Source organism: Chenopodium album, chromosome 1 (genome assembly GCF_948465745.1).
Source record: "Chenopodium album chromosome 1, dcCheAlbu1.1, whole genome shotgun sequence".
Lineage (NCBI taxonomy): Eukaryota > Viridiplantae > Streptophyta > Magnoliopsida > Caryophyllales > Amaranthaceae > Chenopodium > Chenopodium album.
The window spans coordinates 88,579,518-88,594,955 of NC_137834.1; the positions used below are offsets into that span (position 1 = coordinate 88,579,518).

The following is a 15,438-nucleotide window of genomic DNA, read 5'->3' on the forward strand; positions in this document are numbered from 1 at the left end:
ATTATGGTTTAGAACGACCCAAACACTAAATGCACAACCATGATTTCATTTTACTACTAACCTAATGTAGACCAAATTGTAAAGCATCAAAACCTAAGGCCCTAAGGGGTACAAAGGCTAAACGTTTACTTGTATATCCTCTAACAAAAATTTGACTGTAACTTTCGACTTAAAGAAGTTCGAAATTGGATACGCATATGAGACTAATATGTGATTTTCTAGTTTAAACATAGAGGGTATGGGTTTGGTTAATTAATTATTATAATATGTTTTAAGAGTAAAATTATATGACATTTTCAATGATATTTGAAAAAATAATTTACTTTGTTATTCAAATGAGATGAAAAAAATAAATAAAATAAATCTTGATACTCATAAGGATTAATGTGTGTATCGCGTGCTTGGTACGGGTACCATGAGTAATTGAGTACTCATGCTTCCTAGCTTCTAACATAATTTTCACTTACATTTATATCCCGTGCATTAACACAGGTACATTTTAGTTTTCTCAAAGATAAATGTTTCACGAAACAATCACCAAGTTTCTCATTAACAGTTCAATGACTACACTAGCCAAATCAGTTCATAATCCCAAATCCCTTTATTAATTATAAATTACTCTCATTGACACACATTTAGAGATAATTATTACTCAAATTAAAGCTCAAAATTGACTTGTGAAAGTTACTAATGTACAGTTGTACTAATTACATAGAAAACCTTCATTTACCCAAAAAAAAATCCTTATTTTGGCAATAATAATTCGTTTTAGTGAATTGTTCTTACTAATCAAAAAACTTTTTTAAAAATAATTGATCTAGAACTAATTTGGTTTATTTATTTATTTTTTTATAATTAGCAATTTTATTATCATCAGATCTAATTAAACACTGAAAACAGAGGACCTCTTTGTTTTCTCTCTCTACAACAGCATGAGACTGCAACTTTCTCTCTCCACCATGAGAGCCACCATCTCCACCACCACTACCCAACTCACCCACCAAACCCTAACCCATTTCAACCACCACCAACTCCGGCACTTCGCAAAGTGGGTCCCATACAAACCCCTCCCAAAACCCAAACTCCACCAAAAACTCCGAGCAATCAAAACCCTAAAAACCCACCTCCAAGATTCTTACTTTGTCTCCCCTTTCCCTTGCCATGGCTTCTCTGCCAACAAATTCAAACCCCTTAAAACCCCTCTTTCTTCTGACCCTTCTGCTGCTAAGCTTGTTTTTGTCAAGAATTCTCTTGTTTCCAAGGCTTTTTCTGGGACCCAATTTGAGGCTTTGGGGAGTTGTATGAAGGGGATGAATTCCCTGCTCTTTGTTAAGAAGGAAGATGCTGTGGGTCCCGTTTTAGGGGGTGTGAAATCTGCTGTTAAAGAAGGGAAAATGGAGTTTAATGATTTTCCTGGGGCTGTTGTTGGTGGTCAGCTTTATGGGCATTTGGATTTGGAGGTTTTTCAGAGTACCCCTTCTAAGATGGAGGCTAATGGGATGGTTCTCGGGTCACTTTTCGGACCGTCTTCGACTTTGATGGCGGTGTTGGAAGGGTTTTGTGCTGAGGATTCCGGTAATGTGGATGCGGCTGATGCTCCTGCTGATGCTAAGGATGTGAGTGAGAGCCCTACTCAATGATGTAGAGCGTCAATTGAGGTATGATTTCTTGTTATAGTGATCTTTTTGTCATAATTTAGTGTATTTTGATGACATTTGAGATTAGGGATGAACATAGAGTTGATATTATGGCAATGTTGATGGGGATCAAGACAAAAGGGAAGTATTGATTGATGAGTGGTAATGTGATTTAATGAATATTGAACAATGTTGCTGGCTATATGGACAAATCACCATTTTCAGGGGTTTTGCTTTACTGTATATGCATGTAAAAAGGGTGCAAGTATTGTCAAATGAATGCAAAGTGCTAAGCTCTTGGCTTTAGTTGTTGTTACTAATCTTTGTATCTATGGGAATGTTTCTGCCAGAACCTATATCTTTGGTTATTTACCCCACTACTTTGGAGTTGATTGATGATCAAAGGATGAGATCAGCATTACCTTCAGCATGTAACCTGCAACTATGAGTAGCTAGTATTTGAGGATCGGAAATTGGTTTTGTATTGCCTGTAGGAGGATAGACTCTTGTTAATTTGTTAAAAAGTTGTATCAAACAATGAACATCATATAAGCAGATTCCGTCCTGCATTGTGATGTTGACTCTCCATTGTGTAGCAATTTGAATTTAAATTGCTCAACCTGAGTTATAGCTTTTGACTTTGAGTGCTGTCTAAACTTCTAGTTTGTACCTGTGTAAGATGCCTCACCTTATGGATTGACAGGTAATGTCATGTGTGCCACTATCTGTTGCCTGATTTTGGGATCAACTTTTGTAATTTTGGGTGTTTGTCCCATGTAGTCCTGTCCTAATGCCAATTATGTTTCTTAGTACTATGATTGGGTGATTTTTTCTACTTGTATAAGTTTATACCTCTCTTAGATATAATTACTAGTTGAAGTTGCAACTCTTGATTAATTTGTTGGAATGCCAAGAACTCGAAGTGCCTCATAACTCAGTTATGTCTCCTTGAATTTTCTCTCTTTGACACTAGCAAATCCTTTCTGTTTGTGCTTTCAGTTGTGCACTGATGTAACCGAGTACTTCTATTTCAGCAATCAATTTCGGAGATCCTTTAGTAAACAGCTTTTATTTTATGGAATTTTATAGCTTGATCTTGATTATTCAATATGTTTGTAATCCCATCTGACAGCAATACATAGTTTGAGCAAAAACTGCCTTGTTTAGTATAGCCCAATCTGGTTGCATAGTGCATTAGGATATTTTTTTTGTGAAGTAAGACATAGAGAAGAGCTAGGAAGATGTCTAGTGGCCTAGTGCTTTGTTCAACACTGAGTAGCTGTAGGAGCAAACTACATTGCTTGAGCTAGACTTCACCGGATTGTGAATTTGTGAGCAAGCTCAATGTGACAATGACTCTTCTATTTGCTGCATAAGGTCTGGATTTGTTCTTAGATTGCTGGTGCACGTGCACCTAATTCTTTGAGAATTTCCTTCTTTGTATGATCTTATTGGTGCACCGGTGCGAAGAGTGGAAGAGTGGGACCATGGAGGGATTAAACGAGGAAGAGGGAGACCAAAGATGACTTGGTTGGAAGGAGTGAGGAAGGATATGAAGTGCATGGATTTACGTGAGGATGAAGTTTTGGATCGTAAGGGATGGAGGAGAAAGATTTATGTTGATGACTACACGGAATAATCAAATTTGGTTCATGTTAGCCGACCCCACTTTTGGGATTAAGGCTTTGATTGATTGATTGTATGATCTTATTGGTCAATTATGATGGCTGTTTGTTTGTTTGTTCCAACTTGTATAATTCAATTTAGTTAGCAATGCATTTAGTTAGCAATGCAACTAATCTGATGAATATCCAATTGTTTTGATTGGGAAGCTGCATTAGATAAAAGCTTAAAAGTTTGGGTTAGAATCAATCAATTAGTGATGCATTATCGTAACGTTTTCCTTTTTTGCTTCTCAGTTGATCTCAAGATCCATTGCCTTCAACAGAGATCCTTCAATTCAATTTGTGCCCCTTATGTTTTGTTTTCTATGATTGTGCCAGACCATCTGAATTCACCAATAACAATAATATTCACATGCATGATTTTAATCTTCATCACAATTTCGTTCTGTGTGTGTGTGTGTGTTTTACATAGAGTTTAAACTGTTTTGTTAGGCTTCACCTTTTTCTTTTGTAATTCGCTTAGAATTTTAGATGCATCTGATAACTTATTGTCAGCCATGTACTTGTGGGGTAATGTACATATATGTATAAATGTTTGCTTTCTTGCATATGTGTATATATATGAGAAAGTTTTATGGCACCATATACTCTTGCATTATTTATGATTTTGGAGAATTCTGTGCATGATCAGGTGGTGAAGAAAAGCTTTGGTGAGGACCAAGGAGGGTCTATACTCAGCGCCTTAGCAGCATTGCAAATCAGTGATCCCAACTACTGGATAGACAGCCTGTCTGAGAAAAGCAACTGAAGTTTTGTACTGTATAATTTTAGGTTCTGATCATTCTTTTCCGATAATGAGGGGTTGATATAAGATTAGTAGCCTCAACTATGGAGTTTTTCGCAACTTTTTTTTTCTCAAAATTATACCAGGTGATAAGATGGCAGCTCTGGCCTCTCATACTTTGTATTGCAGTTAGCTTTCAGGGTTCACATTTTTTGGTTTCACCCTATCTTGTTGCTTGCTTAACTGATTTTTGTCAAGAATGAAAGTTTTAGTTTGGGACATGTTATTTGTTAATATGAAAAATCATCTTTTTTGTTCTCAAAAGAATATGTGCAATACATTTGTTAAAACCAGTAGCAAAACATAATAGATATTAGACGGACAACACTACTGCAAGTCTACAACACAATCAATCTAACATGTACGGAGTGTCAATCAGGAATTTATTTGATTAATGTACAAGGCTTGCTGTCTATTAATAAAATCCAAGATTGAAGAAGGATCGCCATCCATCACCACTCTCCCATCTTCCATGTATACTGCACCATCTGCATATTCAAGCTCTTCCAAACGATGGGTTACCCACAATGCCGTTACTTCTCCTGAGCTTGTCAAGGAATTCTTCACTGCTTTTACAACTCCAATCTATCATTGAGAAAGCATCATTGTCAAGTACATGACCAAAATTTGTTTTCTTCAATGCAGAAAGAACAATCACTTGAAATATAATACCTGATCGCTTTCATCCAGAAATGTTGTGAGCTCGTCCAACAACAGTACTTTGCATGCTTCAGCTAATGCTCCTGCAATTGCAACCCTCTGTTTCTGTCCACCACTAAGAGTTTGAACTGGCCTCTAGCAAAATCCAATAAAAAAAATATACTTGTATTATGCATCAGCCATGAAGTCAAGGCATATGCTTTGACATTACGTTATGGTATAAGACCTACTTGTGAATATTCGGACATGCCCACAGCATCCAAAGCTTTCGCAACTCTTGATTTAACTTCTTCGTAGGTCAAATCAAATTTACCAAGACCAAATCCAACATCAGCTTCCACAGTAGGCATCACTACCTGTCAAAGATGACTTAACCTTTACACAAGATAAACAAGTACATAGACTGCTCAAGCTGGCAAGAAAATTGATCTATTGGATTAACCTTTCATTTTCTGGTTTGATAATAACCCAAGCAGTTAGTTTACATTTTTATACCATCAAATGCTCAAGAATCAGAAAAAAAGTGTGCATCACATTCCATATATTCTTGTGCGCGCACAACATATGAGAAGAATGTCAATACATCAACTCTTTTCTCACATGCATAACATTCTCTAAGACGCCATTTTCATTTTCTTTACCACGTATAAAAGATCAGTGATCTGAGTTTTTTACCATCAAAATACAATCTGTCAAGTCACTTTTTGGTCCAAATTCTAGTACTGTATACCATATTCAGATGTCTAGAGACCAGACATTGGTACTTTCCTAGTAGCATGGCTAAGATTTTCACATTATTAAGAGTAGCAAACTGAAGCACACAACTTTATATGGTCACTTTGATACAAAGCAAACTTACAAAAAAACTCAGACAAATGCAGCAACAAAATCAAACCCGAATATGATTACATTTTTCAAATCAAAGAAGCTTGCTACAACTGACCTGATGATCTGGGTTCTGAAAGACAAAGCTTTTCGGCTTCTTAACATAAACACTCCCATCAGTTGTTTTCAAGAGGCCAGCCAATATCTGCACCAATATAACCAATCAAAACCACATATTCTTAGGCTTAATCCAATGTTCAACAGCAACATGAACTACACTACCCCATTGCCTACTCTATCGCCTTTGACGGGCAACTCAGGTCATTTGTACACAACCTTATCCCCTACAATAACACATAGGTCATAGCTACTTCCAATTAACTTGCTGAACCTCATCTTTGCAACAAAAAATATGAACCTATAATAACCTTAAACAATAAGCTAGAAACCCAATAATCCAATATCAACACTACCCCAACACACTAAAGAAGAGCTCCCTCCCTAAGCTCATAAGCTGGGACAGGGCAAGAAAGTTCAGATATACGCAACCTTATTCGTACTATAGTTCGATAAACTTGGCTACTTCCATCTGTCCTTAATCCAATAATTGCATACCATATACTTCATATAAGAACCCAGTAAATCAATCATAAACAACAAACCCAGAAAATCTGGTACATTTCAGAGATTCCAAAGAAAAAAACAAACAGCAATAAAGATTGATAATTCACCTTCAGAAGGGTAGATTTTCCACACCCATTAGGTCCAAGAAGCATCCATAATTGGCCAGAAGGTATCTGAATTGAGCAATTCTTAAGGATTGGCAAGGTTCCACCTTGCTTGGTTTTGATGGAAAAATTCAAGTTTTGACCCCATATAGCATATTGATCAGTACTTACGTTTCTGTAATAAAAAGAATGTAAATCAAACAACCCATCAAAAATCAGAAACAGTAGTATCAAACAGAAAACAAAGGGAACATTCTCTTAGTGAGTGCACATAAAGTGTTCGATGAAATGCCTGACTGAAAGAGAAGATTATTAGGGAGAGAGATGAACCTAGAGATAGATGCTGTACACTTGAGAGGAGGAAGGGCAGGTGCTGGGGTGCGCAGGAGAATGGGCAAATTCATTTGAGGATGGCTGTTTTTACCAACCTCAGTTGAAGGAACTCTATTTTATATGAAATCTTGTTGAATAAATGCTGATTATATACTACTCCCTCCATTTCAAAATAATCGTAAAAATTTGACTTTTACACGGTTTATATGCTTAAGTTAAATATTCTTTACCAATATATAAAAAAACATATGTTGTATGTAAATTATTAGATTAGTATATATATTTATGGTCAAAGTTGTCATTGCATATATATAAATCAAAGTGTTGCAATTATTATAAAACGGAATGAGTTTTTTTTTTTTTTTTTTTTTTTTTTGAGTAATTGTTAATACTAGCTAATACTAACCTTGGACTAAATGTCTAAATGCACTACAAACAACTTGCCATCTAACAGAAAGTGCCAAATCAACTAGTTTTGTCTTTGAAATGTGGCCCTTAGGAGATTTAAGATAGAACTTAGAAGAAAGCCTCACATTATTTCATCAAAAATTTCACTATTATTTCCATTTCTTATCTGAAATGTACAAGAACAACCATAAAGAGTGGCCTTTTTAGCCTTCAAAACTCTGTTCCTCTTTCACTCATGGCTTTCTCAACAACTCTCTCAAACCCCCAAGCTTTCTCTTGCTTCTCTTCTTTCCCTAAGACCACAAGAAGTATCCCTTTTCGACGTCGGCTATGTGTTAGAGCTGAAGCTGATGGTGGACAGAAGCTCACTGAGACCAAAACTAAAGAAAGCTCTAATGATCAGCCTCCCCCTAAAAGGCCCCAAAAGCCTGTATATTCAAGTGAGTGTTTCTTATATTCTTCAATTTTATTGGCATGAAAATCACTTCTTTCTTTTCTTCAGTTAGCTATGTAAAGCTAGGGGTGCTACTCAAGCAAGCCTCTCATTATAGAGTTTGAAATAGTTTAGCTCGCGAGTTGGCTCATCTCATTAGATTATAGGCCATGAAGTTGTAAGACTAGTAAGGGGGCTTATTGAATAATATATTGTATATGTGTACAAGTTTATTAGTACTTTTATATTATGTTTGATAATCATCAATGTAGTGATTAATTGGTATAGAATTTGGCTGATTGACTTGGTTTTGTATGATTGGTTTGGACAGTGAAGAAAGGTCAGATTGTAAGGGTGGACAAGGAGAAGTACCTTAATAGTATCAATGTGAGTAACTCTCTCTCCTAAGAAATTAGAGTTTCACCAGAAAATTGTGTGTGTGTGTGTGTGTATATCTAACATGTTCGAGCTCTGCAAATGATCAGTATCTATCAGTTGGACATCCGCCATACTATAAAGGGCTGGACTACATTTATGAAGACCGTGGAGAGGTAAAACCTTACCACAGGACTATAGCTTTATTCGAGGAAACTATGAAGTTTGTAATGCAGAAAAAAAAGAAGAAAAAAAAACTCATGATTTTAAACTTCGTAATGCAGGTCCTGGATATACGCATTTTTGAGACAGGAGAGTATGCACTTGTAAGTAAACCAATTCTGAAGCCTGTTAATACTGCATATTGCATACCATTTACCTATTGGCCCTTTTCTTTCTGTATTTTTAACTAAAATGAATTGATGATATGGAAATAAACTGATTTTTGCATATAAGAACTGACTTCTGTTGATTACAAAACAGATCAAAGCTTCACTGAGAGTTTTTGTCAGAATTTTACAGATCATAAGTATTCAGATCAAAGCTTCATTGGTTCATTGGAGATTTCTTTATGAAGGACAAATTTTTACTGATCAAATGTGTGTGTTTATTAAAAATTATGTTTACTGCTAACAACTGATCTTAGTAAGTTGAAGCGAGCAGGCTTTTTCTTCACATATAATAGCAAGATTGTAATTCCGGCTATAATAATAAGGATCATAAACTGATTTACTTTAGGTGCAATATTCATTCTCATTTCACCAGCTGATCCAATAGTAGATGGCTAAAAAGATATTGAATTTTGCTGAATTTGCAGGTTTCCTGGGTTGGAGTTCCCACATCACCTGCTTGGCTTCCAACAGATATGCTTATTATGGTAATACAGAGTATATACACAAATTCTACATGTTTCAGTGTTTCAACTTCTGACAGCTTACATTTATTTGCAGTCTGATAAACTCAACTACAAAAGGATGTGATTCAGATGCTCAAGAACTATCATACATTCATACCAGTCACTTTTAAGGCACAATTTTCGTTTATCAATCAATGTAGGTTACGGCTATAATGTTCTGGTATGCATACTGTAAGAGTGTATTCTATTAGTCTACCCCGCCTTGTGCTCATTCTCATGAAGCCGGTGCCTGAAGCAGTTGCAGAACAATGGAATCTTCAGATTTTACTCCCATCAACTTAAATTTGGAATGTAATTAATTTCATGATACAGAGAGAGACAACTCTCATTTGATCAATATATTAAAAAAAATCTTACAACATCCCGTACATAATGTACTTCAGAAATAAGACAATTGCTCTCTGTAACTTTCTAGTCTCATAAAATTTTGAATAATTTTGTACAAAACCCCTATTTAGCAATGCATTTGAGATGACTTCCTTTTTTTTTCTTCTTTTTTTTTATATATATATATATAAATATGGAACCTACTGGACAAGAACTCTCACAAATCAACTCACTCAGATTTGCATACGTTGCCCTCAAGAATGGGGAAGCTGAATAAAGGAAATCCCCAGCTCATGAACCCGTCCTGGTGGCAGGGTCAAACTTAAGACTTCAAACTCCCAATGTAGGGATCCAATCACTAGACCAAGCAACCTTGGTGAGATGACACATTAATATGTAAGCAGTAATCTGCACCTTTTCTGAATTGGTCATCCGGCTCATCCCTTTCTGTTCTTCGCAAATCCATCAAGTACTTGAAGTCTTGAACAGAAGCATAACAGTAATAATGTCATAATGAAGCAAAAATCCTGCATTGATGGAATATTAGCTAATCTCAACTTGTCTTTTGGGACGTTTGCAAGAGTTCATAAGCTCAACCAAAGAAGGAAGAGGTTGAGGCACTGGTACATTCATAGACCTATAAAGCTTCCGGAAATTGTCACTGTACCCTGCTGATGATCGAACATAAGAATATGAAGCAGATTTACAAAGTTTTGCATCCCTTCTATTCATATCAGATTTAGTATCAGGATCTATTACTTCTTTGTTCTCATTAGGCTTCTCAACTGTATTTTCCTTGTCATCTGTATATAGTAAATTATGTTCCACCTCTTCGTATTTACTATTTTCTACACAGGCAGCATCTACCACCTCTATAGTGTTCTCATTAGGCTTCTCAACTATATTCTCCTTGTCGTCAGAATATAGTAGATTATGTTCCACTTGTTCATGTTTGCTGACATGTACTACACTAGTACTGCTGCATGCATCTCTGGGGAGCTTTTCATGGTCAAATAAGGGACAGTGGGGGATATTTTTGGCAAGAAGAGGGGATGAGAGTGAACCCTCACATTTACTATCTAATAAGGGATTTTGCTTCCTCTCTTCTACAGTCGTAGTTTTCATTTCTTCAGCCAAGATGCAAGAATGATAACCAAGTCTTGCTCGTCCAAATAAGGTTATTGGAGGCTTCTTGTTCAGAGGAGGCAAATTTAAGAGAGAGTCCTGGTTATTCAATGCCTTTGGCAATTGCAGCTCAAGTTCTTCAGAAGCTGCATTAGTTTTCACCACAGCAGAAGCGGATCCACTACTTTCTACCAACACATCTGACACCTTCAGCGAAGCTTCCATGTTCATGCCTAGAACCTTCCAAAAACGATCATCAGAAGCTCGAGAGCTAAAGCAGTGCTTTTTAACATAATCCAGCTCCAAAGCTCGGCACTCAGGAGTTGTAGAAACTACATTTTTAGGAGAAAGAAGTTCCAAAGCCCACTCCAATTCTTGTCTGGAGGAGTGCATAGAGTAGCAAATATGCCAGACACCAAACTGATCCTTCACTGGAAGGTTTGATCTTTCTACAATTTTCCTTTCTGTAACTGTAAGTTCGGTTTCTTCCATTGCATACCATTGTGCTGAAGGTCGTATTATGAGAGGCTCGGGCTGCATATTTTCACAAGCCTCCAATATTTTCTTCTTTGCCTTCTCGTACAGTTTTGGAAAACCTTCAAACAAATGGAAACGGGAAGTAGGATCCACAGAAAGGATTTGCGGAGCTATAAGTTCCAAAGCTTGGTAAAAGTCTGGGTGCTTGGCTTTATCGACATATATCTTGGACCCAAACGTTTGAACAACTTGATCAAGTACCTCTTCTTGGCCAAGAACATTACAGGTGAGGTATACTGTTGGGGCATCAGGATGTTTCCATATACAATTAATAACCTATTTCGTAACATTAATGCAGACAGGTAAGAAATAAAACCTAAGTATATATCAACATCTAGGGCTAATATGCCAATGCACAAACAACTAAGGGGAAAGATGACATACGAATATATGAGAATGGGCGTTTAATGCACACAGATTAAAAACACTAAACAGGTAAAAAGGAAAATCACTCTGAGATGGACAGATAATCATTCTGATACAAACACTTCTTGGACCAGAGAAGTTCAGCTAATCAATGAAGATAGTAACCCAACAAGATCCTGTGGCAACTATATCCTCTACATGCATCACAATCCATGAAATTGTTTCGATTTAAGCTTACAAAATACAAACACTTAAACTTATACAGAACACTGACAATTATAGGCTCAACAAAAAGAAAAAAGAAAAAAAAGTCAGCCTGCAGATTTACCTGCTGAAGGGCAGATTGTCTGCTTGGGATGTTCATAAGACTTTTGCCAAATGTACAGTCAAGGAAAACAAAATCAAGCTGACAACTGTGCTTCTTCCCTTTTCTGGCGATATACTTCTCTGGCAAGTTCTGCAGACAATCAGGAGTGAGTCTGCAGTCACCAGTATGAAGAATATTGCCAAAATTGCCTTCAAACAAAAACATCACAGCCCCTGAATTCCAAAAGTTCACATCAGATATAATCTCTCAAATAAGCTTCCCGAGCTGTAACCGGATAGCGTAAACATATTAAACTATGGTGAGAAGATGAAATTCATCCATCTTAATTCATCCATCTTTATAGCTCAAATCTGTTTTTGCTACTCTAATAGAAGATTGTTCCAACAAGTCAACAACTTCTCTTTTTAAGGGAGTTAAATTGCTAATCATGATCCACTAATCGGTTAACCCAATTTATAGACATATAAAGCAATAAAATGTGTTCCTAATCAATCATTTGAATCAACAAAAACCTTATAAATTATTCAAAACAAGCTCAAATTTTCGCCTTTCTACAACCAAAAAAGTGTACAACAAATTGAATACACAATATGAACTACCCAAATCAATGTGAAAGATCAACAAAACCCCAGCAAAATTCAATTTAAAAAAAAAAGGATAAAATCAAATACCAGGGCAGTGATTAGCATCAAAAGCAGTAACAGTGAAAGACCCATCAATGTCATCAACAATTAGGGATTGTCCCACTTCAATTTTCACAAACAACGATTCATCAACCTGCAAAAAGAAATCACAAAATAACAATCAATTAAACTATAACAAACAAATTAATAAATTACAACAAAAAAATTGAAAAGGGGAGAAAAACCTGAGGATAGTAGCAAAGAATTAGAGATTTAGTGAGACGAGTAGAGTAAATTGGGGAAGAAGAATGAGAGGTAATCCCAGAACAATGATCTTTATGAGCATGAGTGAGAAAATGGTGGCGTTTAAATTTGGAAGAAGGGGTCCATGTATCTACAGAAAAAGGTAATCCTCTTGGCATTTCGATTGGCATCTTGTAATTTGATTAATTTACTTTCTGAGTATTTGATTTTGTGAAAAGGGGTTTGAAATTGAAGGTGAAAGAAACCCTATAAATGGCGGAAATTGGGGGAAAGAGGAGAGAGAAAAAGAGGCTTGCTTTGGAAGGAACACATTACAGAGATGAGTGAAGTTGATTGGGAGGGAAATTTTCAAAGGTGGTGAAATTTGACAATTGTGGCGGTTAAATACTTGCTTCATTATGTATTCCAGAAATTTTCAGAAAATAGAAAATTGCCTCATTTTTACAGAGTTTTTTTTTTTTTTTTTTTTTTTTTTTTGTGATTTTTTTAAATTGGAGAGAAATCAACCATCCTCAGCAATATATAGATAACCAAATTAGTTAATTGTGAATTGAGCGCTCGAGTAATAGATCCGGCTAGTCCAATTCAAGATTAAATTGTATATATCAAGTGACAATATTGTAATTGTTTGTATTGTCACACATTCTCGACTACACATTATAAAATTATGTTAAATCCGCACAATGACATAAAATGGTCTCTAAAAAATAAAATTGAACCAAAAAATTTGGCAAATGTTTACATTATAAAAATAGTTTGGGAACTAATAAATCACTTACCACAATAATATGGAATAGTATTTAAAACAAATAAAATCCAAAGTTTTGCTTGGTAAAGCGATTAAAACCTTGCCCAATCAAATTCAAATTAATCTTATTATACAAAAAGCATCGTTGCAAAAAAAAAAAAAAAAAAAAAAAAAAAAAAAAAAGAATAAAGTAATGACATCAACTTTAGAATAGACAAGAAATATTCTGTTATAATTTATAAAGTTGTCATGTAGGCAATGAAAAAGCATAACTTAATTTAGTAATAGAACTAATGGTTAATACATTATCTTTTAATTACCAAACTTCTGTCACTAAGCGTGTTTAGTAACGAAATTATTGTCAACAAGACTAATTTTGCACACAAGATATCATATTTGGTATAACTTTTTTTTCTTTAAAAAAAAAAAAGATTACATAGAATAAGATAACAAGAAATTATTAAATTTAATGACCTCTAAACATTCTATACTTGTCACAGCCATAAATCCCTCCCATCCATACTATCAGATGGTGATTCCTTACTTTAGCCGTTGTCCTAGTTTTGGCTTTCTCAACTAGTAAAATAAAAACATCTTTTGCAGAGAGCACAATTTCTATATACAACACTGAAGAAATTTACAGCATGATGAAAATCCCGCCTGTTCGGGCTCAATTTAATGCATGGTCCAGCAGCTGTAGATTATGCCGCCATTTTCACTGCTTTAGGTCATCAAACAGGATCTCGTTGCCCAACTTTACAAGTTAATAACAAAATGTTTGTGATAGTCTTCTACTTTCAACGCTGACTTGGTGAGGTAATTTGGAGAAGAAAATGCAGCAAACTTCAGTGACTCTTTTGTGAGCAACTCCATCATATATGTACATACAACATGGGTGAATTTTTTGGAGGAAAATTATATACTCTTTGGCCTTGATATTCAAATAAGCCGCATATTAGGGGACCCACCAGGTGTTTGGGTCTTAAACAATGTACTCTCGATCCATGGATCAAGAGTATAGCCTGCACGTCTTCTTGTTGGAGATACTGAGTGGTCGTTTAAATTGTAGCTGCTTTGCCCAGGCCAAGCATAAGATGGGTGAGGCGGAGAAAGTAAACAACTCTTGGAGGCAGGCGCCAGTCTATGTAAAGGACTTGATGAGGGTGAAACAGGCAGCGATGTGATTGATCTTGGATTATCCCTAGAACCAAGATTGTCAAGGAATAAAAAAGGAACAATCAGGTTAAGAACTAAAATTTCTCCAAAAAGAAAAATGTTAAAAATTAAAGAAACACTTTCCCATCCTCAAATCAGTTGCGAAGGCAAAGAGCTTTACCTGGCCTCCCAAATCGTCAGCCCTGGTTTCCTCATATTATCGGGGTCATAGGAACTAATACTCTTTCTGCGCGGGTGAATTTCCAAGGGTTGCTGCATATAAACATAGCCATAAGTCATGTCTCTTTTGTAGAACCTATGCAATGTTTCACAACTAAACCCAAAGGTAAAGCACTTTGAGTGAATCAAACATAAAAGGCAAATAAAATTACGTAGCCAGAGGGCTATTCCTTTACACGTAACCAATTTACATTATAAGAGATGCACAGAGATCTCAGCGTATTCCATTTATACAAAATCAAATAATTTCCACCTGAAACCCTGAATGGAAGTTAACATTTTCAGAAGGTAATTCCAACCACATAAAAGCTCCAATATAGATTGTTTAACAAATCACCATAATATCACCAAATATTTTTACTCCTATAATAGTAATCCCACTGCACTTCATGAACTCTTATGTATAAGATACCTCCAAAACTTTCACAAGTATAATAAATAAAATAGTTAGTCAATGCTCAAGCAACTAATCCATAAATTGATAGAAATAGATTAGCTCCGAGAAGAACCTTTCCACCAAGGTCAACAATTTTCTTTCCTGGTTGGCAATATAGTAACCACACATCTCCTAGATAACACAGTAAATCCTAAAGGCATCATTATAAAGAGAAAAAACCATGTGAAATCATGCAATATTGCAATTAAGTTGTTTATATCATAGATAAGTTGTTTTGATAAGTAGGTCCCATTTGAGTTCAAGAATATGTAGGCAAATAAAGGAGCTTTAATTAGAATTGAGCTAGGTCATAGACAGCAAACTTTGTCATTAATGTAATTTACATTCATCCTGTGAGTAAAAAGGAAACAATCCCAGTTTTGACCAACCCATAAAGAAGGTGACGTTAACCCCGTATAATGACTTCTAAAAAAACACGTCATAATAAACAAGTTCCCAACTTACTCGAACAAACCTTAACTGCCACTAATGTTACTTCTTACTT

At 35.7% G+C, this 15,438-nt stretch overlaps 5 protein-coding genes across 6 annotated transcripts; 2 read left to right on the forward strand and 3 right to left on the reverse strand.

Annotated features, from left to right (window-relative positions):
* The first annotated feature begins 890 nt into the window (after positions 1-890).
* On the forward strand, positions 891-4,328 carry LOC145561984 (large ribosomal subunit protein uL10c-like). The gene is made up of 2 exons (XM_081622130.1): positions 891-1,658; positions 3,954-4,328. Exon 1 carries the CDS (start codon positions 933-935, stop codon positions 1,638-1,640), a length of 708 nt encoding a protein of 235 aa, XP_081478256.1. The 5' UTR covers positions 891-932; the 3' UTR covers positions 1,641-1,658; positions 3,954-4,328.
* A 22-nt stretch (positions 4,329-4,350) lies between these two features.
* On the reverse strand, positions 4,351-6,783 carry LOC145561975 (ABC transporter I family member 10-like). The gene is made up of 6 exons (XM_081622119.1): positions 6,650-6,783; positions 6,323-6,494; positions 5,710-5,796; positions 4,997-5,122; positions 4,779-4,901; positions 4,351-4,691 (listed from the first exon to the last, which is right to left on the reverse strand). Exons 1-6 carry the CDS (start codon positions 6,721-6,723, stop codon positions 4,482-4,484), a joined length of 792 nt encoding a protein of 263 aa, XP_081478245.1. The 5' UTR covers positions 6,724-6,783; the 3' UTR covers positions 4,351-4,481.
* A 387-nt stretch (positions 6,784-7,170) lies between these two features.
* On the forward strand, positions 7,171-9,273 carry LOC145561991 (NAD(P)H-quinone oxidoreductase subunit O, chloroplastic-like). The gene is made up of 6 exons (XM_081622140.1): positions 7,171-7,500; positions 7,825-7,880; positions 7,979-8,044; positions 8,153-8,194; positions 8,686-8,745; positions 8,819-9,273. Exons 1-6 carry the CDS (start codon positions 7,296-7,298, stop codon positions 8,846-8,848), a joined length of 459 nt encoding a protein of 152 aa, XP_081478266.1. The 5' UTR covers positions 7,171-7,295; the 3' UTR covers positions 8,849-9,273.
* LOC145561962 (uncharacterized) lies at positions 9,265-12,557 on the reverse strand. 2 transcript variants are annotated; one of them, XM_081622102.1, is made up of 4 exons: positions 12,336-12,557; positions 12,139-12,244; positions 11,468-11,679; positions 9,265-11,049 (listed from the first exon to the last, which is right to left on the reverse strand). In XM_081622102.1, exons 1-4 carry the CDS (start codon positions 12,522-12,524, stop codon positions 9,655-9,657), a joined length of 1,902 nt encoding a protein of 633 aa, XP_081478228.1. In that variant the 5' UTR covers positions 12,525-12,557; the 3' UTR covers positions 9,265-9,654. The 2 variants fall into 2 exon arrangements, with proteins under 2 accessions (XP_081478228.1, XP_081478235.1); XM_081622109.1 differs by lacking the exon at positions 12,336-12,557 and having other exon boundaries at positions 11,468-11,596; positions 12,139-12,196.
* Positions 12,558-14,041: 1,484 nt separating this feature from the next.
* On the reverse strand, positions 14,042-15,062 carry LOC145638491 (mitogen-activated protein kinase kinase kinase 3-like). Its single transcript, XM_081689472.1, has 3 exons — positions 15,007-15,062; positions 14,439-14,573; positions 14,042-14,303 (listed from the first exon to the last, which is right to left on the reverse strand). Exons 1-3 carry the CDS (start codon positions 15,060-15,062, stop codon positions 14,042-14,044), a joined length of 453 nt encoding a protein of 150 aa, XP_081545598.1.
* Positions 15,063-15,438: the final 376 nt, after the last annotated feature.